This window comes from Artibeus jamaicensis, unplaced genomic scaffold (assembly GCF_021234435.1).
Source record: "Artibeus jamaicensis isolate MK-2021 breed Jamaican fruit bat unplaced genomic scaffold, CSHL_Jam_final scaffold_1019, whole genome shotgun sequence".
Lineage (NCBI taxonomy): Eukaryota > Metazoa > Chordata > Mammalia > Chiroptera > Phyllostomidae > Artibeus > Artibeus jamaicensis.
Genome location: NW_026522025.1, coordinates 21,456,839 through 21,480,104, shown reverse-complemented (window position 1 = coordinate 21,480,104; position 23,266 = coordinate 21,456,839). Strand labels below are relative to the sequence as shown.

The 23,266-nt window shown below is 39.2% G+C and overlaps 1 protein-coding gene and 1 pseudogene across 1 annotated transcript in view; one reads left to right on the top strand and one right to left on the bottom strand.

Annotated features, from left to right (window-relative positions):
- Positions 1–23,266, bottom strand: part of TNNI3K (TNNI3 interacting kinase) — a 277,088-nt gene that overhangs the window by 169,505 nt on the left and 84,317 nt on the right. Inside the window, 8 exon segments of the mRNA XM_037141086.2 lie at positions 904–1,008; positions 1,753–1,947; positions 2,075–2,132; positions 2,214–2,306; positions 3,047–3,103; positions 3,677–3,763; positions 17,520–17,669; positions 18,262–18,356. Coding sequence (XP_036996981.1) covers positions 904–1,008; positions 1,753–1,947; positions 2,075–2,132; positions 2,214–2,306; positions 3,047–3,103; positions 3,677–3,763; positions 17,520–17,669; positions 18,262–18,356 — 840 coding nt within the window.
- LOC119046144 (60S ribosomal protein L7a-like) lies at positions 6,341–12,099 on the top strand (annotated as a pseudogene).

The window sequence follows — 23,266 nt, the reverse complement described above, 5'->3', positions numbered from 1 at the left end:
TAATTTGTTTAATTAATTAATATTTAGTTGTTTTAGATCTGCGGACTTTGTACAAAAGAGTTATGTGGGTTCTGTATGAACCTTATTGCAAATCATGAAATCAAAGTTATTGGTTTTGACATTCTGATTTGCTTCATAAACTACGTCAGTGGTTATCCAGCTATTCTCCCCAGCACCTTGGGATTCCACAGTGATGGCTCTTGAATCTCTCCCCTTGGGAACAGGAAATGATAAGTAAACAGAATGATCTAGCCTCCACTCCGCCTTCAGCTAAAGCTGCTCCATTTTGTTACTGGCCATCCTCTAGGACTTTGTGTAGAGAAAGCTTTCACTGTATTAAAAGACATATTTTTGAAATCCTTTGTGATTCTGTCTCTGGAACTCTCTAATCCTACACTTGTTTCTAGCCTCTATTCCACATGAAAACATTTTTACATTAAAAACTAGGTAGACGACCCGCCGTTTTTTAGCTGAATTGCAATTACAAAAATACCACAGGGGTACCACAAATGCATTGTTTCAGGTAATTTCGTACCAGATCTCTCTGTAGCACCTGACTTTTTTTAAGACATGACATTCTATAATAGTGATTGATTTCAAACCTTGATCTGACTTTACTGACCTAAGAACCAGTTAGCTGGTGAATCTTACAGATATCACTACCTTTGTGGAAATTTCTAATAGATGTAAAAGATTCCTGAGAGGTTGTTACATAGATTTTTATTTCTGTAAAACACAATGACAAAACTTTGTATTACCTAAGCTCATGGTGGCCTGTTGCCTTACTCACAGAGCAGAAAACCCTGATCTGTAATAAATCTATAATGTATCTTCACTGAGATATGTCTTCACTTCCTAGTCAGTTACACAATTCTAAGTTCATAACTTAAGGGAAAAAAATACCTGTTCAAGTCACGATGTATAATTGGCTGTGTCAGGTTGTGGAGGTACTCCATACCTTTGGCAACGTCTACTGCAATAATTAATTTAGACTGCAAGTCAAGAATCCTGGAATTAAAAAAAAACATTTAATGAGGGTGAAATGGTCAAAGCCAATACCATATATTTCTAAAAGATATCAATGATGCATGTGATTTGTTTTTCTGTATAGTTTCAGTCTATTTTGGCTTTACTAAGAAATAAGCCAAAAATTCCACAAATCTTGAAAAATAGCTTTTATACATCAGATTATATTTAATTATAGATTAATTCAGATACCAAACTCTTTTACTTAAAATATTCTGCTTGATTTTATAATATTTGTAATACTATGCTAAATTTCTTTGTACTATCACAAAAATGAAATCTACTATACTTACTGAGTACAATCACATCTAATTATTGCATGTATAGATCTATAAAATGAATTCAAATTAGACTTGTACAAGACCATTCTTTTTAAAAACCATGTAAAATAAACACTGGGACCCTGGCAATTATTTTATCTAAGTTTACATATATGTGCTCTATTGATAAGTCAAATTTGGCCTAATGATTGTAAGTTTCAGTTACTAATTTAAATTCCTTGAATTGGTTATCTTCAACTGAATTCCACTTAAGAAAGCACCGAAGTATTTCTATTAGCCAATTATTGGACATAAATTATGAGCCATCTTTAAAATGCCATATTTCCTAGTACTCAGAGATTTCAGATGGCAAAGTCTTACCCCAGGCCAAAAGCCTCTGCCGTGTTCATTGCAAGGGGGATTCCAACGACATGTAAAATAATAACTGAGAACAAGAGACCCGTACCTCTTCTGTTCATGAAGGACAGAGAACAGAGAACCTCCTGATATGTACTGAGTGACAATAGCAAACTGGCTGGGGTCATTCAAGCAGGCACCCACAAGCTGGATTACACAGGGGTGATTGAGCCGGCAGAGAATGGACACCTCTCGGCAGAACATATCCACATCTGACTTGGAGCAGTAGGTGTTGGCTCGGTAACTGGAAACAGTAGCAACAGGAAATCCTCAGTGAGCAGATCAATCAAAACCGAGGGGCTCACCATCCATGCCCTTCTCAAAGTTCATAGTTCCACCTGGATGTTTAGTTTTCTCATTTGCTTGCTCACCGTTTTATGGCCACTATTTTATTCCTGCATCGTCCTTTATATACTTTTCCAAAGGAACCTAAAATTGTTTAAGAGAAATAAATAAACACATCATGTTGAGCTCATTAAACCAAAGCAGACTAATATTTTCATAGGTTACCTGAGCCGATAATCTCGTGGAACTCAATTTCTGAGAGCTGAAGATGGAAATGTGAAGGTAATCCAACTCTCAGGAGCAGAACATCTGCTTTCTCTGCAAAGAGGAATCCTTTTATTTTTTAAAATGAAAAGCACACATGGATGTGCACGCATGCATGCAAAAATGTAATTTATTTAACCAAGAATGTCAGTCCCTAGCAACATTTATTTTTTCAGCTATAATTGACTACTTGGTGACACTAAATCCTTGCTACAAATGATCCCTGCATTAAAAGCATGTTAGTTCTCCCTTGGTTACCCGACCTTTGTTATCAGGACTAAGAGTTTATTCCTGATCTGATCAACAGCCAGCCTGTCTGCAGGACAAGGCAAATCCCAGAGTACAGTTCACATCACATCATGATAAAGAGTCTTATCTGGTCAGTCCCTGCAACTGATCACAACAGGTTTAGCCAAAGATCCATAAACTAGACCTCAGAGGGATACCAATTAGATGTCAGGAAATAAGCACATGAGTCATTCAGAGGAAACACCCCAAAACAAAAAAAAAACTTATAAGACTTCGCATTTTACATAGTCAATTATAAGTTTAACTAACTAGAATCGTATTTTTTTACTTGAATTATGGTTTTCACTGTTATACTTTCATGAACTGACACATGCAAAACAGAACAGCAAGTGAGATTAATTACAAAAAGAATGGTATGTTGATAACATTTTTATGCTTACAAAAGTCATCATTTATAATATATAAAACAAAATAGAAAGTTATCACAGTTGAGGCAATAGTTATCCCTGGTAATAAAATATAACAATTGTACCACTTTAAAATACCTTTTGTCATGCTTTTAATTTTCCCCAAGGGAGATGGAACAGACACATAGGAGCCATCTAGAAATCAAATTAGTTCACAGCGTTAAAAGTAGCAATCGGTATTTTTTCTGCATAAAAGCTAAACATTATAAAGAAAAAAGCAGGTGACAAATTTGCTAAGAAAACCAAGTGAGACTATAGCTTAAATCCAGGCCTTTTCTGGATACTAAAACTGTACAGCAAGTGTTTACCTAGAAACCACATAAAAAGATTAAAAATCCAAGGTCTAGCAGACTGCAGCAGATTTAATTTGTGTCTGGATGTGAGTATCCTCTGTCCTGCCTTAATAGGTTACTGAAATGGAAAATGACTGCTGTCAGCTTACCCAGCCCTTCCCAGTCATGAACAAGCCTCACAAACATCCAGTCCAGGGAGCGCTGAACTTGAAGGAGCTTTAGTTTGGTGAGTTAGAAAACAGCCTAAGTGGAGGCTGTATATATATGCAGCCTCACCCAGCCATAAATTTTCTTCAAATAAAGCTAATCTGACATGCTCTCCTTTCTCATCCCTGAATGGCAGTAATAGAAATGCAGGTTTACCTTCAAGCACAGTATTGTTTTAACAACAAAAAAACAGCAAGAAAGGCGGTACCTCCTCCAGGCTGCGAATATTCATTACAGGGCAATTCATCCTGTGGTCTCTTATAATGCTTCAGGAGTGTGACAATGGCATCATGTCCTTTTTGAAGGGAGAAAGAAGACTTAATTTTTGTTTGATTTATTCAGCTTACCAACCAATCTAAAAATGACCATGACGAGCTTGAAACATAGAATGTATTTTAAGAGATAATACATTGCAGTGGAAATTTAGTACACTCGTTCATTCAGAATAACTCATGAAGTTTCTTCTAAATGAGGCACTGTGGTAGACACTATGTTGGGTACTGGGGAGTAAAGGTGACAATGGTCCTACCCTTATTAAGCCTAGTATAGTTGAACAAATAAAAATGATGAGAACACGTAAGCAAGGAAATACCCTGTCTATAGGAGTATATAATAAAGGGACCATTACAACAGCGAAAAGCACATAGGGTAACCAAGAAGGAGACATGTATTTTCTATGACTGAGCATTACATTTGATTGACAACTGAAGCATCATATGGCACTGAGGTATTTACATAAGTCTCTGTGACAGGACACAGCTGGCTACTCAACAATATTTGTACTCCCCATTCACGTGGCGATTTTATCACTGGGAATGGCTGCCTACTCAGGGAAAACAGTTCTTCATCCCCTTTTTATCTAATGATGGTCTTGAGATAAATTCTCACTAAGGGAATTTGAGCAAAAACGATGTGAATTCCAGGTCATGCCTTTAAGAAACTGGCGCATCTTCTTTACACTCCCAATTGGCTGGCTGGATGCAAACAGTTCTGAGGCTTTAGGGGATGGGGGAAAGCCATCCACGGACCAGACATGCCCACCCTGGACTGTTACACAACTGAGATATGAATTTTGCTCACATGTAAGCACCAAAATCGTAGGTTATTGTGAAAGATTAAAAATGCTAAGGGCTCCTCTGAATAGACCAATGATTTTCAATAGAACCAAACTTCAACAATACTTTATGCTCTCACTATAAAAATAATCTGCAGAAACTGTTTTATACAAGAGGAAAACAAAGGCGACCTTGAAGACCCTGAGAAGAGACTTGTGAAATGCAAAAGAACTCATTGTAAAGATGGCAGACTTTAGGAACTGAAGAAGCTTAAGTGTTTATCCAGACAAAGGGTTCATAGTTGGTATTGGTTCAGAACACACGAAGCTAATGTATGTGCAGAGTATATGCTAAGAGCTGTGCATGCGCATCAAATCCTCCCTTCAAAAGGAATTAAAATTCACAGAGCATGCGAGGTCCTGGGGTGGAATAAGACATTTACTAACACTAAAAGCATTTCCAAATATAACAGCCCAAGATGAATTTCTTCAAGAAAAACAAAACAAAGCACTGTGATTACAATTGCTTCAACTTGCAGTAACACTTACATCTACAGAGGTAACGACACCAGGCATTTTCTTACCATCCATAGCTTTCTAGCTTTCTATACAGGACAGGTGGGTCTGTGGTTTTCTCAAATCATGAACATAGGTTATAAAAAATAATGGGTTAATAAGGTTATAATATAAAAAAGTTATAATAAAATAAAGGTTAAAATGAAATAAAATATTAGCACTCTTTCTCTGGACTCTCCTGTGCTCACATTCAGGGAAACCGCAAGACCCAGATGCCATTTCCCAACAGGCAAATCTGTAAAGAAAAATTCCAATGGGCCAAAGGAACAGATAGCGTAAACGTCCCGAGATTGGAGCAAACATGTCATATTCAGAAAATGAACAAAGGCCAGGGTAGCTGGAACACTTCAAGCAAGGATGAGAGTGGTGTCAGACTTGGCTGGAGAAGCAGGTAAGCACACCAGAGCAGTGCTTCACTATGCTGCCTGTTGCACCCAGTGTGATGAAAATTTCAGTGTACTTTGTCTGTGTGTTGAGCACCTACCTTTCTTCCCGTCTCTGAAGGCCATTTCAGCCTCAGGAGGAAAGTAACATCACCAACAAAACAATTTCTCTAGTATTAAAAGAACCCTTCATCTGTCCCGTTGCTGGATTCTTAGGTTCTGAGGTTTTGCCTGCTCCTCTCCACGCTGTTGCCCCCCCCCCCGCCCCCTTATTGGACCTGTCATGCTTTTGGAGTTATTCTTTTACTTAATTTGATCTTAAATGCCTGGGAGCAGGAATAGAAACAGAACCTAAATAAAATTTTTTCTTATTTTTGTTTCTCTTAGGAGAGTCATCTTTGAGGAAAGAAAACAACCCAAACCCCAAGCATTTACTCAAGCACAGCAGAGCTTAACTCACTGAGCCCACCTCCTCGCCCGGCCCATCTCAGCTACTCTGCTGGACTGACTGCGGCTGACAAGCCAAGAGAGAACTCCTGCTTTCCCCAGCGAAGCAGAACGCCGCATCTTGAATCCTGAATGCCTGTGTAAGTCAGTGATCACACCCTGGATGTTACCTTTTATTTCAACAGCTCTCTTGGCTCCACTTGCTCTGAGCAGTTTTAATTTCCTGCCAGCACAGTGGCACAATTTGCTGGCATTTTCTTTGGGATGCTTTTCATCAAGAGCCTAATGAGTGCCTGGGTTCTGGCTGATGATAAGCATGAGGCTGCCAGGGAAATGCCAAGAGGCCCTCTCAGTTCTGGAAGGCATCTCTGCCTGATTTCTCACCTCCTGTTAACTGTGGGCTAAGGCACACATGTATGGGAAACTCTCTGCTGCTACTACTGCGCTGACAAACTACCGAAGTGTATGTGAAGCAACCTGAAAACTACTAGGGCCTAGATCCCTGAAACTTGGCCACAAGCAGTTAAGCAGAAATATGCTCTGATGGAACTCACTAAATAGACTTGCTAAGCCAACCTCTTGATGATGGATACACCCTGATAACCAAGGCACACTAATGGAACACATCCGGAGATAATCAGACTTCCACTAATTAAATAAAATGTTTTCCTCTATCTCAGAACTTACTATCTACATCCAAGTATTTTACCCAAATAGGAGGTTGCTCTGTTATTAGCCTAATGCATTTATAATAATGTTTTGCACTTTCAGAGTATTATTCATTGGAGCCCCTGAGGTTTTGGCAAATGAGATGCTACTGCTGGCTTGAAGTCTCACTTCTCACTCCCCACTTTTCTGGTCCTATCTGTACTTCCCAAATACCTTGCTTTCCCTTTGTCTTCTCATATTCCTTTACTCCTTATACTTGGAGTGATTCCATGACTCACCCCCCCCAGCCCCCAGGCTTTTTGCTTTTAACTTTCTGAATAGCTGTTTATTTAAAGCCTAGGTTACTAAGACTAGGGTTTTTTTTAAGGCTGTATGTCCATCTAAAGAGCTATTACAAAGACAGTTTAGGGTCATGGTCACTTACACAACAGGGGATTTGATTCATAATTGTTCAAAAAGAAAAAGTGCCAGTTTTATTATTTGCCTATAATGTTGTTTTTTTGCCCCACCATTTCATTTTCGGAGCATCGGATACTATTTATTGACATGAGAATTTATTTTAAGAACATAGAAGAAACTTGCTATGATTATTTTAAGAACTAAGTCTGAATATTAATGGCAAATGGCACCACTATATAATCTTCTCCCTGACTTCACAGCTGTGAGGCCCTTTGGCTCCAAGGTTCAGTGGAGAACATGGAGGTTTGGTCTTGATGACAGAAGCCAAGACCTTTTTATTGACCTGCTAGATGCTGCATGTCCAGGTCATCCAGGGGGAGTCTAGGTCTTTTTCTGCACCTGCCTCAAAGAAGAAAACTTTCACAGCAATGATAGAGATACGATTTTGGTCAACGTTCCACTCTCTTTTCTTCTCATCATTTAAAAAACTAACTTTCCAGAAGCACTGAAAAATGGGACCCGAGGGTGGCTCCTGATGTCAGCTCTCCTATGACTCACCCTCCTCCCATCTGTCCTGGTCCCACATATTGTCAGTTCAATCAGAGGTGACAAAAATTCCAAACCTGCTATTCTCATAAATCTGAAAGATGTTTTAATTTTATATCCCAGAGAGAAAGTGCACATGCCTTTTCCCCCATTATCTTTGCCCCTTACTCACCAGGCCCAAAGAAGAACACCACCAGTCCTTCACCTTGAGATAAGAATCCACAGGCATGAATACTTTTGCAAAAGAACATTATATACAGACCGAGTTGGTTAGTTTTCCTCTTTCCTTTTTCCCCCTCTCCTTCCCATGGACTTCTCTTCCCTTCTACAAATAGTAATTGAACACCCATTGGGAACCAGCTCAAATAACATCTTTCCAGGGAAGTCCTCTGCGACTTCTCAGTTTTAAATTGTGTCCTTGAACTCTTTACCCACCATTGAACTTCCTATTTTATTCATAGCACTTATCATTATCGGATAGCTTCTATTTGTCTTCTTGGTTGCAGACTTTAGAGCAGGGAGATTTGTCTGTCTACCTCACTGTTTTACTTCAGTTCCTAGTACAGTGTCTATTCCCTATTAGGTTTGTAATAAATTTTCATTTGAATGAATGGCACAAGATAATGTTGAAATGATCTTTACTCTTATAAAGAATTCCATCTGATAGAAAAGAAAAAATAATTATGTAAATGTTCACTCAAATTTTACTTAGCCAAGCTCTAGGAAGGAAAGGTAGAGGCTGCTGTGAACATTAGTGCTGGTATACAACAGGGTGGAGAGGTCAGGCAAGAGTTCCTTGGGGAATCACTGTGAAGCTCGACTTGGAAGATCAGTGTGAGTTTATTAAGCAAATAGGGAGAAGAAAAACATTCCAGCCAGAGGGAGAATTTTCACAGTTCCGATGCAGAGAAAGAGGAGATTTATGTGAAGTACTCTTTGAAATATTCTGCCTATTAATTTGAATATTAGGATTGTGCAATTAATTATAAAACCTGTTGTATTTAAAGAAATACCAATGTAGACAACAGAATAGTGGTAATTAGTATTCAGAACATCGATTACATTATGACCGATCAGATGCCATTTAGTAAGACATGAGATAGAATGTTGTGATTGAACTATCTGCTCATACTCAGTTTGACAGCAGCATACATGTTTTGAGCAGCTATTAGGAATCAGCCATTGCATTAAGTTTCTGGAAGACAAAAATTAGCTCAAACGCTTGCTCTCAAGAAGTTTACAATTTAGTAGGAGACTGTTCAATGTGCAGTGATAAACACAGAGATAGAGATGGGCACATGGCACAATGAAACAGAGAGAGGACATGCACACCGGCTGGACTGTCAGGGAAGACTTTCTGGGCTAGCAGATCTGCCAACAGAGTCTTGAAAGCTTAGTAGACATGAGAAAAGTGAAGAGTGAAGTGGTGTGGAGAGAATGGAAGTGTGTAGAAACAGAGGACACTGCAAGAAGGCGTGGAAACATGGGATAATGCGGTATAAGTGTAGGGACCGCTATCCTGTGAACAGATACTGTCTCATGGGACAGTATCTGTCCATCAAATTCTTATGCAAATTTGATGAGTTAATGCATATGGAGTGTTTACAACATGCCTGGCATAGAGTGAACACCTAGGGGATGTTAGTGATCTAGCAAATGTGATTGTGACTGTGACATGTGAGGTCACAGCTGGTGATAGGAGTCCCTTCATATGAGGAGTCCTTAACATGAGGTTTGAGAGGTAGGAAAGGCACAGGGCATGGGCAGGGGCACGCCATGAAAACACACTGGGGCTTTTTCCTGTAGGTGACATTACTGAACAGCACTTGGGGCTCTGCTGCCTAATGCCACCCTCTAGGCAAAACCTCCAGAGGCAAAGGTTTGGTGATGAAGGAAAGAAGTCTTTATTCAAGAGCGGTTACTTAAGCCTATCAATTAAGGCTAAACTCTGACACCTGTATCTTTTCTGGTTTTTAGTTATCTTGTTCCTGTAGGGTTAGTTTACAAACTAAAAACAATATATTATACAAAAACTACCCAATTTTGGAAGATTGGCAGGCTCTGTCTCGGAGCCTGTTCTCTCTGGGACACCCAAAGAATAAACCTGCCACCCTCTGCCAGGTCAGCCTTATACAAGCCTGGGCCCAGAGTTCCTTCCTGAGAGAAAACCAGCTCAAGAGCCAGAGAGCTCTGCTTGGCCAGAGAGTTCTCTATTTTTATTTCCATTGGCTCCAAAGGCATTGAGCTTCTCACACGATCCCGTCCTAGACTGCCCACAACTGCCTTGGCAAACTCCTCCTTCGGCCCTTCCCTGCTTCCCTCCAGTGATCTGAGTTATCTTAATTGGATTTCCCTGTCTCAGTGACAGGGGGGTGGTGAGGGATTTCAAGCTGGGGAAGGATATGGCCCTACCCGTACCTTGAATATATTGCTCAGACTGTAGTTGGAAAAAGGATTCAAAAGACGTTCAAAAAAGATTAGTTGTGGGGCTATAGAATGGATTAAAACAGCAATAGTAAAAATAAAGACAGAATGAGTTCAAAATGTATTTGTGTAATGGCATACTGAAAACCAAAACCAAAATGGAAGAAAACGACACAGCTATTGGTTGGGGGATGGGGAAAATGGAGCAGGGTCATCGAGAGTTACTCTGCATGTCTAAAAAACTTGGCCAGTGTTTTAGTAATGTTAAAAGTTGTGCCAGAGCTCAGAGCCAGGCAGATGGGAGTGACTCTAACCTGTGATATGATGTAGCCTGAGGGACTTGGAGGGTGCTCCTACCTCCTGGGGCCCCACGTGCCTGGACTAAAAATGGTGGCCGAGAAAGGCAGAAGGAACTAGACTAGTACTAGCAGGTGTAGTAACCTAATGTGGGAGGAGTCAGAAATAGGGTTATGGAGGAAGATCTGCACTGGGATTTAAACCCAGGTGCAGCAGCCATACTAGGGCTTAAGTATGGGATGTAGGAGCAGAGAGCTTTCTCTCTCTCTTTCTCTCTCTCTTTCTCTCTCTCTCTCAGCCATGCTTAAGCTCTGGACTATGGGGGAAGGAGAGTAGAAGGACCATGACAGGCTCTCTCTGTCACTGGCTCTTGACCATGCAGCTGGGGAAGGAGAAGCTTCTTGACCACATATCAGCAGTGCAGAGTTTTGGCCACTTGGTTTGAAAGAATGCAGGAGGATTCCCTGGCCCACTAAGAGGGTGCGGTTTTGGATTAGGAGCAGGAGATTAGCTAGCCGAGCTTGGACAATGGGAAGAAGTCAGAATACTGACCGGAATCTGAGCAGCTACCCTACAGACTTCTATTTCTTTTCCTGAGAGATGGTAGCCCTGACCGGTCTGGTTTGGCAAGGGGAGGTAGGACTGTGTGTTTGTGGGTCTTTCTTTGTTTCTAAAGGGAGTGAGATTTAATGGCAGGATTCTGCCATTATTCTAAACTTGTATAACTTTTTGAATAAATAGTTCCTTTCCTTTTTACCAAACTCTGGCATTGAGAGCCATAATTCTTATTGGCAAGGAGCAAAAAGAATGCAGAGCAGCAGACCCACGGGGAGTTTCTGTTACATCTGTGAGGTGAAATATACAATGTGTTTTCACTGAATGAATATGGGATGGGGGTGGGGAGAAATATTGGAAGAGAAAAAGTAGTCAAGCATCAATCCAGATTTCTAACTTAGGTCACTTTGGACAGTGATGCTATTAAATAATAGAGTGAATGGGGAGACAGTGGGAGAAACTGACTGGTGAAGACAAAAAAGATCTAAGTTCTACTGTAGATTTCTTGAGTTTTACCTGTTCCTCAGATCCCCAAAGAGAGGGATCCAGCATGTCAGTTGGTGTGGTTGTTTAAAAACATGGCCACACTTTTTTTGGACATTTCTACATAATTGTGGGAGAAAAATCTGCTGTAGTAAAGAGACTAGCAAATATGTGTTCAAGTTTTTAAATACTGTTTTACATGTGCTTGCAAATATACATATTAGAATAATTGTTTTAGATTACTTTCGTAAATTTTGATTAGCGATTTTCAAAATCTTCATGATCTCACTTCAGTCCTGAGTTTTTACTCAGCTGTTTATGCTGGCCCACAAGCACACACCAGAGACAGAGCAAGAGAAGAAGCAGAAGTTGGTGTCCCGGGCTGAGAAAAAAGGGTGGCCCCACCAGAGGCTGCGTATCTTTTGAGTAGGCTCAACACTGTCACCACCTGGTGGAGTACAAGAGGAGCTGGTAGGGACTGCACTCAAGGTGGATCCCACCCAGTTGATTGCCTTCCTGCCCGCCCTGTGACAGAGGACGGGGCTCCCTACTGCATCATTAAGGGGGAGGCCAGGCTGGGGCATCTAGTCTACAGGAAGCTCTGTACCACCGTCACCTTCACACAGGTTAACTGGGAAGACGAAGGAGCTCTGGCTATGCTGGTGGAAGCTATCTGGACCAATCACAATGACAGGTATGATGAGATCCACTGCCACTAGGGAGGCAGAGTCAGTGTCTCACATTGCCAAGCTGGAAGAGGAGGCCAGGGCTGAAGAACTGGCCACAAAGCTGGACTGAGTGTACCCTGTTGAGTTTTCTGTCCATACAAGTAATAAAAATTCTCCTTCAAAAATAAAAATATAAAATGAATGGTACCCCTTGAGTCATAAATAAGAGATATCAATACAATGAAACAACACATTTTTATATATTCCAAGCTGGTCCAGTGGTTTTGGCAGGAATATACACCCCTCATTAGTGGGTTTGTAGAAGATGCCCATCATCCTAATACTATGTTAATATGTCATATTTCCTACTGGACACTAAAGCATGCTGTAAATTAGGAAAGACCACAAGATTTGGGAGTTAAGTGGATATTGATTAAACCTCTGTTACATACTTAATAATAGATACCACCATTTTTATTGAGAATTTGGTACGTTCCAGAGATTTACATCTTATTCCTAATCCTCTGCAGAATTCTGTGAAGTGGTTATTAATTTACTCATTTTAAGTTTAAAGATTAAGGCTTAGAGAGGTTAAATACTCATCTAAGATTATTAATTAATAAGGATAAAATGTGGACTTAGATCTATCTGAGCGTAGAGTGACGTGGAAAGAGCTTGACCTCTGTAATGAGACAGAACCCTCGTGCCAGTTCCCACTTCAGAACTGTGAGGTTTGGGTAAGCAGGACTTAACAGCTCTGCGTCTCCAACTGTTTGTGATAGAAAGATGATACCCATTTAAAGAGTTATTTTGACAATTAAGTTATACGTGCATATATAAGCATAGGTAATGGATGCTTAGTGACTTCTTTCTCTTACACTATCATTTTAATACACGTGGTTCCTTAGAGAGCTATGTCTCAAAAATATTTTTCAGTTATCTCCCTGAAAGAATGGAAGTTCTTCCTATTCTTATGAGAATTGGTATCATTTATTTTTAAAGAAAAGAGTAACTAAACATGTAGAAATATAACCAATATATACAAAACCACATACAGATTTAAAACTACCATTTAAATCCTTTGTATGTCCCTTCCTCTACCCCACCCTTAGATTCACTCAGTAAACCAGGGTCCCTTAACTCCACATAGGTAAGAGTTCAGTGTGGAAGAAACTTGAAAATTTATGATCCACTGATAAAAACGTATAAAAATACTTAACAAATCCCCATCTTCTTCCTTCTACTTCTCCTCCACACTCATCTCTTAGTTCTTTTTAACTGGCTGAAAACTGCAGAAACTCACCATTGTAAGAACTTCATTACTTTTTGGGAATATGCTATAGCGTGTTTACTATAAATAATTCTCATCATATAACACACTTGTCAAAAGAAATGAACAAAGTATATATCATGATACAGGAGCCTTGATTTTTACTGTTTTTGCTTACTTACTAATTCTCCAACTATAGCTCCCTGTCACTGTGAATTAGAGTGGTTCTGCTACATACAAATATTGTACTCAGGGTAATTAGATATTGGAATAGGACCCTCTGTAAATTACTTTAACTGGTGTCAGTGCTGAAGCAAATAAGAAATTTTAGCTAAAAAGAAGTTTCAGTTCTGTTTCTAGTTTGGGTTATTTTTCTAACCCCAAATAGCCTGACATAATGGAGTGCTTTTCTTTGTCAAAGGCAGCCTTTTCAAATCCAACTGCCAGGCACACTATTGAGCTATGTGTTCAATTCTAATTGGCTGAGATCTTTTCAATTTGGCAGATTCATCTTTAATGCGATGGATGTAAGATTATGTGTAGGTCTTTTCAATGGTTTTTCCATACTGGTGATTAGGGCAGAGGATTTGAACATAAGCAGGCAGCTGGCTATTTCTTCTGGCCAATTTAAATTGATTCATACAACTCCTTTGTACCTCAGGGAAAGGGCAGAACAAATCCAAGTGTGTGAGACAGCTATCGCTACTTTCAGATGGAATAGTAGAAAAAAAGCAGGGGGTGGGGGGAAGGCAGACTTAGGGATGGGAAATACTCTAAATATTGTAAAATTGGAGCTCTGAGCAGACTGGCAGAGAAATACTGAAATTTAAACAACAGGCTTCTGTGTAAAATCAAGGTCGCCAGGAAAATTATTTCTAAGATTGAGTTTGATATCTTTAGGTTAAAAGGGCTATGTAAACAAAGAAACAAAACAAAGCAAAATCAGTCTCATAGAAACAGAGACCAAAGGGCTGGTTACCAGAAGGGAGCGGGTGAAGGAATGGGTGAAAAAGGTGAAGGGGAATATAGTCAGTAGCATTTTGATAACACTACATGGTGACAAGATGATTACTAGAATTAGTGGGGTGATCACATTGTCGCATTGTAAGGTATAGAAATGTTGAATCACTATGTTGTACACCCAAAACCGATAGAAGTAACACAATATTGTATATCAACTATACTTAAATAAAAACATAAAAGGGCTATGTAAATGAAAGTATTTCTCATATCTGATTCCACAGGGACCCATGGCAAGTCAGCTCTTTCCTGAAAGTATTTTTAAAAAAGGTAACTCTTCCAGCACTGAAAAGCACCCTTGAACACACTTTATCAGAACAGCAGAGAGAGGGTCAGTGAAAAATTTTGGGGGGGGGTCAGGTGAAAGACTTGTTTTAGAATCATTCAGAAATGAATGTTGTTGAAAAAGACTCTCAATTTTCTCTTGAGAGGGTATACTCGGATATGCTATTTAAATTGGGCACATCCAAAAGTACTTCTTTTAAAACAGGAAGAAGCTGATTATGAAGCTGCCTTTTGGTTTATCTCTGTCCTAGGATAGAAAGTCACAATGGGGCCATTTCTATATAATCTCTATTCTATAAAGAAGTAACTTCAAGTGCAGTTTTAGTGCTTCTTCAATTCCATCTCCAAGTCACCCAGGAAAATCCTCAGTATGCACATCCACTAATTTGGTGAGTCCCTCCTTGAACAAGAAAGGAAAGCATTTCTTTATCCAAGTAAAACAGGGACAGCATACTGTTTGACAATGTTTTTTAAAAGGTCATTTTAATCCTCCTTGAGCACATGAAAATGATGCAACATTTCTCTGGCAAGAGAAAAATAACAACAATTTCATTTTGTTGGTTTGATTTGCTCTGCCCTAGAACATATGCAAAATATCCATCTGTCTCCTGAGTACTAACATTCAATTTGTTAAAATTCATAGTAATAATGAAATGCAACACTGGTGCCTGGCGCATTAGTTGAGCAAATAAGGGTGACAAGCATGGCATATGTTGCAGAGACCAGTGACTAAGTCCTCTAAGCTACAGGAATTTTGTTGTCATTTGGTAGGAACTCTTAGGAGACTACACAATGATTTATTGTTCCATAAAGTATGGGAACCCACAAAGAAAAATGAAGTAAAACCAGTTTTCAACTATCATGCTCAATCAACGAAACACACACAAAGCCGACCCCTGTGAAGAGCTGGCTGCAGCAGCTATTTCTGAGCTGTCTTCTGGAAGACTGATGCTCTGTAAACAGTCTTTCTCTGAAACTCAAATTTCTTAAGAGACACTGAGAATCACTTGAATAAATGCAATGTGTTGAGTAACTAAAACTTAATAAGGCCTTCTGAAGCTTCAGAATGTGTAAGATTTTCCAACGGATACTCAAATATGGAAATAGTTGAAATTTCTTCTACACAAAGCAGAAGGTTGTTACACCTAACAGAAACAAGTACAGATAGATACTTATCAAAAGACAGGTGTGTGCATGTTCACGGCAACTGTGTTTTTAATAATCCCTAATTGAAAACTATTCAAATGCCCCTAAAGAGTAGAATAAATAAATACATTGTGATACAGTTGCAAAACATTATACTATGCAACAAGAATGAATGATTTACAACTATCTGCAACAACATAAATGAATCTTACAAATTGTTGCTCAAAAGAGACCAGATGCAAAGACATATATAACATAACACTCAATTCATGTGAAATACAGAAGAGGCAAAAGTAAAATATGTTTCAAGAAGAGAGCAGTAACCTTTTTGGAGAGTGATCGGAAGAGAATGTAAGTAGGGATTTTGGATACTGGTCATGATTCATTTCTTCATCCGGATGCTAAAGTGAGTTTAGTTTATGAAAATTCATTGAATTACAATGTGCAAATGTGTGTGTGTGTTTATACAATACTTCAGTAAAAAAATAAAAAAACAGGCTTATATCTCCTGTATTCCCTACTATTCCACATTTGTTCACTTGTCTCTATTAAAGTAATGCCTATATCTTTTTAAATAGCATCTTCAGACTTTTATGTTTTCTTTTCCTCGTCTATGTTCTTATAGCTTCCCATTTCTACCCATCAAATTCCATCTCTCCTTTCATTAATAGACTTCCATGTACTACTTCAGGCAGAAAACCTTTTAGATTAACTTGGTAGCCTGAGAAATCTTCCAGTTTAGTAATTGTTCTTTAACATGGACTTCTAAGATTCTAGAATTTAAAAAGATAAGAACATTTCTTTACATACTTTAAACATCCTAAAAAGGCAATGCAGGAATCAAAGTCTGACGTATTTTACCACATTCAGTTGTCAGTCTCTGTTTTCAGTGACAATGTATATTGTTCCACGTCATCTAGAAATTTAAACTCTGTGGGAGCTCATGTATATAGAGCTTGCTTATGTATAAGCTTTATATGTACCTCACTTATAAGGTACAATATATCTTAATAACAATGACAAAGATGCTATTTCACCTTCTAAATATCTGAAGTTTCCTCTCCCTAAGGTGAAAATTTGTTATTAATCATCTTTATTTCTATATTGCTACTAGTACCGATGGTATCATTACTGAAATACCAATTATCAGGTATTTATTTTGTGCCAGACAATGTTGTAAGCAATTTGCACATACTATCTCATTTACTTTTTATAATCTTGTAAAACAGGGGTTGTTATTATGCTCATTTTCCAGATGAAGAAACTGAACCTCAGCAATAATTAACAACTTGCTCACAACCACAGAACATGACTTGATTTAAACCCAGGTGTTCTCATATCAAAACCCAAGCTTTCACCACTCGGAGCTCAAATAATTCATTGGCTCCCTTACTTTTTCTAGTAGAGGAACTGTCATCAGATCTGACTAATATTCCCTGTCTTTTTTTGGTATTATTTTCTTTTTAAAATTTTGAATTATCTTAAAAAATTCCCTCCGTATAAGAGACAAAGACTTGTTCTATGTCTACTCTGAGAAAGTATCCATTACTACCCATCACCATTTTGTTTCCCTGGCACCTAGGAGTGTGGTAGTTCATTCTCTTTTCGAAGTGTCAATACAAAGAATGCTTCCAGTTTATCTGCAGCTCAGAAGTTTCCTTCCCTAGTGATGATCTATTGGACTCTTTGATCCAAGTCCCCAGTGACTCAGATATAATCTACAGAGAAATGGAAGTGTACAAATCATGCAGGCAAAGAAATTCTTGATGCCATCATCTATGCACACAGTTCCATGTATTAGTACAGAGCTGACATGATGAAAAATATACCTTTTTCATAAGCCCACATCAAACATGTCTGCTCATCTTTTTCACCACTTGACCTGCTGGGATCACAGGCTACCAGATTCATGTCAGCTCCATTATCCAGTAAGAACTGAACCAGGCGAATGTGACCGTGGTAGCAAGCAGAGTGCAATCCTATAATGGGATAGAATGAGAGTGCAAAAGAAAAAAAAAAGAGGAAAACACACCAATTTTCAAAAGACAATCAGTCATTGCCACATAATAACCTTGTTACTAGAAATATAAAGGGAGAACAACTTTTTTTGCTAAAGAATTCTATTACTGTATGAACAAGATATACTTCAAGCAAAAGAAGTATCCTGTTCTAGTTGATCTTCTCTGTAGACTGCCTTTTGTTTAGCACAATCTCTGGTATTTCTATACCCACTGCAATTACCAAGAACAAAGGTTAACATTTTTGTACACGTCAAAGAACAAAGACCCAGATCAAGTACTTTTCTTGAGCAGCAGACCAAGGGGGAGGGGGGCAGTGTGGTCAGTTTGTTCTTGTGGTCAGTAAGCCATAAGGGATTAATCAACTGCTGATAATTTAGCCCGAGACTGATGCTGACTCAAGGTCAGTTGCTTTTTTATTATAACCATGCATCATCAATTCTAAATGACATAACTGATAAAATATCTCTCCTCATGGATCACTGCCACTGCCACTGTCCTTGACAATTTCTGACATACCTCAGAAGCTAGTGATGATCTCTCTCAGTCTTACCTGTGTGTCCATCTCTTCCTTGGTGGTTGATGCTTACAACATTTTGATCAAGAAGAAATTTAACCAGATCAATGTTCTTGCCATAGGTGCAAGCACTGCAGAATGACACCATAAGAAAATAGAAGGCTCTTGTTATGGGCTGAATTGCATTGAATTGCATGCCTGCGCCCTTCTCCGCTCCCACCCCCACTGACATATTAACATGGCGAAGCCCTGACTTCTATAACCTCAAAATGTGTTGATATTTAAAGAAGTACAAGTTAAAATTGAATCATTAGAGTGGTCCCTAATCCAATATGACTGGTATCTTTCTAAGAAGGAAAGAATAGCAGATGGCAGAAATAGAAGACATTCATGTGAAGGTACAGGGAAAAGGTGGCCATCTATAAGCCAAGGAGAAAGGGTTTCAGAAGAAACCAAACCTGCTGACACTTTCATCTTGGACTGCCCACCTCCAGAAATGTGAGAGAATAAAGAACTGGTTACCAAGCAATATAGTGTGTGGTATTTTATAATGACAGCCATAGAGAATGATTATAGCCCTGGTTGACTCAGGCTATTTCAGATGCTCATGTCTATGTAGGAGCATCAGAGAAACAGAGAAGGCAGAAGCAGGGAAGGAAGGAGGAGGAAGTGAGGAAAAACAGGCACACATAGGGTAAAATCCTAAAGATTCTCACATCTGGACCTTCAAGAAAGAAGTATAAACTTTCTAGCACTTTCCTAACAAATATTTCCTATTTTACTAATCCTTTTCCATAAAAGGAAGAAAAATATGGAAAGCGCTCCATGTCATTTTAGCTACAGGACCTAAACATTTTGCAGGACGATCGAGTGAGGGAACCCAGGAGGTCCCTAGGAGATTCAGGTATATCCAGGTCATAGTTTGAATTTTTCCCCTGGTGGTGTAGGAAAAACATGCACTGTCTTTTTGGAGGCTTTCTAAATCAGAGGGCAAAATCTCACAGCTTCATTCTGCTGAGGGAGCATTGGTAATGGAGTTAAAAATCCAGAGCTCTGGCTCATGGTACTAGCCAGATGACCTCAGACCAGTTCTTTGATCTATTTGGGTTTTAGTTTTATCTCCTATAAAATAATTATAATAATTTTCTACCTACCACATTCTGCTGAAATTCCAAGTGCATTGATGATTATGGAAGTCCATTACAAGCTACAGAGAACTGTTCATTGTCAGTTCTTTCCTACTGGGAGTATGTTTTTGTGGAAAAAAATAACATATTTCAAGACCCCTGCCAATAAGATTCCTATAGATACATTTTATAATTAGATTTGTTGAAGTAGTTAATTGAAATTCTGATTTCTACTATTTACCTTGCAAGCTAAGATGAATAGAAAAAAATTATATAAGATAAATCAGATATAATAATAACAGATGGATTTTTTTACTAGTAATTCTCACAAACTTTCTTCTCCTATAGTTCCCCTCGCATTTCTTCTTTTGCTATAATTTGTTTGCAACACTCTACTCCTAATCTCCAGGAACCTGTGTGGTATGTCACCGGTGGCTGGAAGGAGCAAACACTGGGCAGAGCCCCATCTAAATAATGGCTACAGGAAGGATGTAGAAACTCTGTAATATTGTGATATATACTAATAAGTATATATGTTTCATCTTCAACTTCATGCCTGGCACCGAGCTCCTAAGACTATTATAATTTCTTAAGCAATTGGAAGAACTTTTGTTATAATATTTGTTCTTTTTGTCTTTGATTCCTGAAATAGCTCCAGAACAATAAAAGTGAAAGGAGAATCTTAAGTTATTTATAATAGGCCCTTTTCAACAACACCTGTGTTTATGTTAAGGTGATTTTTGGAAAGCCCCCAGATAACTACCAGATGTGGGTTGGTTGCCAGGGGAACCAACCTTGTGAACAGAGGATTGTCAGCACTACCACCCTATCTCAGGGAAGGGGGTTGAATTAGTCACCAGTGGTCAATGATTTAATTGCCATGCCTATGTTATAAAACCTCCAAGAAGGTCCCTAAAGCACAGGTTTTGAAGAGTCTCTAGACTGGTAAAAACACGCGTGTGCTGGAAGGCCCACCTCCCTTCCTGCATACTTTGCTCTATGCATCTCTCTTCCATTGGCTGTTCATGAGTTATATCCTTTTGTAATAAATGTGTGATTTAATAAGTGAACAATTTCCTGAGTTCTCTGAGATGTTATAGCAAATTATCAAGCCCAAGTAAGGGGTGGTAGAACCTCTGATTTAGAACCAATAGGTCAGTAGTAAGGCAATAACCAGGACGTGCGACTGGCCTCTGAAGTAGGGAGCAGTCTTATGAAACTGACCCCTTAACTTGTGGAATCTGATACTAAGTTTAGGTAGATAGAGTCAGAATTTAATTGAATGGTAGGATACCCACTTGATGTCCACACAGAATTAGAAAACTGCTTGGTGTGGAAAAACTCATGCACAGATGTATTCCAGAAGTGAAGTAGTATTGTAGGAGAGTAAAGAATAACTGTTATTTCATTCCAGACTTGGTTCTAGAAGCAGTAATACTCTGGGTCTCATTATTACCTCTTCCTTGGATGGTCATGTGCAAATTCTTTTTCTCTAATAAAATATCATTATCTTCCTTAAAGAAACACCAGTATTCATCTAGATGAACTGTTGTTTCCTCCACAAAGGGTGATCATGAACTAAAGGCTGAGTTTATTGTTGTCTCCTCTGCTTTCTTGCCATTTAGGTCTTTGGTACTTCTCCCATTATTACTATAATGGATATACCCCTGCTTGCCATGATAACTTATAGAAGAGTTCTTTCAAGACGAGAAGGAATCTTGTCATCATAACAAACCTACCATCATCTATACAAGGGCAGTTCTTAATAAATCTATCTTTTTAGAATTATATTTTATTGATTATGCTATTATAGTTACCCTGATTTTTTTCCTTTGCCCTGCTTCACCCAGCATCCCCCACTCCCTCAGGCAACCCCTCCACCACTGTTCATGTCCATGGGTCATGCGTATAAGATCTTTGGCTACTCTATGTCCTATACTGTACTTTACATCCCCCTGGCTATTCTGTAACTAACCTATTTGTACTTCTTACTCCACTCACCTCTTCACACATTTCTGCACACTCCCCTCCCATCTGGCAACCATCAAAATGCTCTCTGTGTCCATGATTCTGTCTCTGTTCTTTTTCTTTGCTTAGTTTGTTTTTTAGATTCAATTGTTGATAGATATGTATTTGTTGCTATTTTATTATTCATAGCGTTGATCTTCTTTTTCTTAGATAAGTACCTTTAACATTTCATATAATAATGGTTTGGTGCTGATGAACTCCTTTAGCTTTTTTCTTGTCTGGGAAGCTCTATATCTGCTCTTCCATTATAAATGATATCTGCTGGGTAGAGCAATCTTGGCTATAAGTCCCTTCTTTTCATGACTTTGAATATTTCTTGCCAATCTCTTTTAGCATGCAAAATTTCTTTTGAAAAATCAGCTGACAGTCTTATGGGAATTCCCCTGTATGTAACTGACTTTTTTCTAGTATTGCTTTTAAGATTCTTTATCTTTAAACTTTGGAATTTTAATGATGATGTGTCTTGGACTGGGACTCTTTGCCTCCATCTTGTTTGAGACTGTGCTTCCTGGACTTGCACATCTATTTCCTTCATCAAAATACAGAAGTTTTCTTTCATTAATTTTTCAAATACATTTCCAACTTCTTGCTCTTTCTCTTCTCCTTCTGGCACCCCTATGATGCGAGTGTTGAATATTTTGAAGTTGTCCCAGAGGCCGTTTATACTGTCCTCATTTTTTTGGATTCTTTTTTTCTGTTTATTATCCTGATTGGTTGTTTTTTGCTTCTTATGTTTCATATCATTACTTTGATTGTTGGCTCTACTGTTTTTTCTCTGTAAATTGTTCTTTATTTCAATTAGTGTATTCTTTGTTTCTGATCAGATCTTTGTTATGCTGTTGATGTCCTCACTAAGTTCCTTCAGCATCCTTATAACCAGTGTTTAGAACTCTGCATCTGATGGATTGCTTATCTCCGTTTCATTTAGCTCTTTTTTTTTCTGGAATTCTGATATGTTCTTTCTTTTGTGCTGTATTTTTCTCTCCTCATTTTGGCAGCCTCCCTGTATTTGTTTTTATGTATTAGGTAAAGCTGCTTTGACTCTGTGTCTTGGTAGTGTGGCCTAATGTAGTTGAGGTTCTGTAGGGTTCAGTGGCACAGCCTCCCCTATCACCCAAGCTGGGTACTTGAGGTGAGCCCTTTACGTGGGCTGAAGACACCCTCCACTGTAGTCAGGCCTTGGTTTCTGTTGACAGATTAGTGGAAGGGATTTACCCAGGCCAGTCAGCTGCAAGAACTGGCTGTAACCACTTACCTCCCACCTCAGTCCTCTGAGGAGGATCAGCTGTGCAGGGGCAGAGTGGTGGTGCTCTAATGTGGTTTGTAGCTATCCACTGGGTGTGCTGGCCCTGTAGTTTCCTGGGTGGTACAGGCCAAGGTCACACACCCCCACCATCTGGGTTTTGCCCAGGGTTACCCTGCCTGAGTTATAAAGCTATCTGTGATAGTTGCTACTTGTGCTGGGTTTGCAGATTTCTAAGCAAAGCCAAGCTGGGAATCTAGGCTGACTGTTGCTAGTGCTGAGTCTGGGGCTCACTGAGGCCAGCTGTTGCTTGTTTGATATAATTTAGGAAGTTGTACAGCATGAGCCAAGACCAGCCATTCATATGGAAAGGCAGCTTGGGTGGGCCCATAAGTTGGGTGGGGCAGAGTCTCTAGGGATCTCCAAGGCAGGTCAAACAGTGCTAGCCTGTTTGGTGGAGTCTCAGATGCAGCACCAGTTTGCCAGCTCTGTGGTGGGAGGGTTTAAAAAAGGGAAAATGGCCTCTGCTCTCCTTGATGCCAGACACTTCAGTTCCTCTCTTTATGCCAACGGTGCCTTTGAAGCTGGTACCCCAGTGCTGGAACTCAGAGGGAGTCAGTCTGAGTAGGTGAGTCTGTGTGTG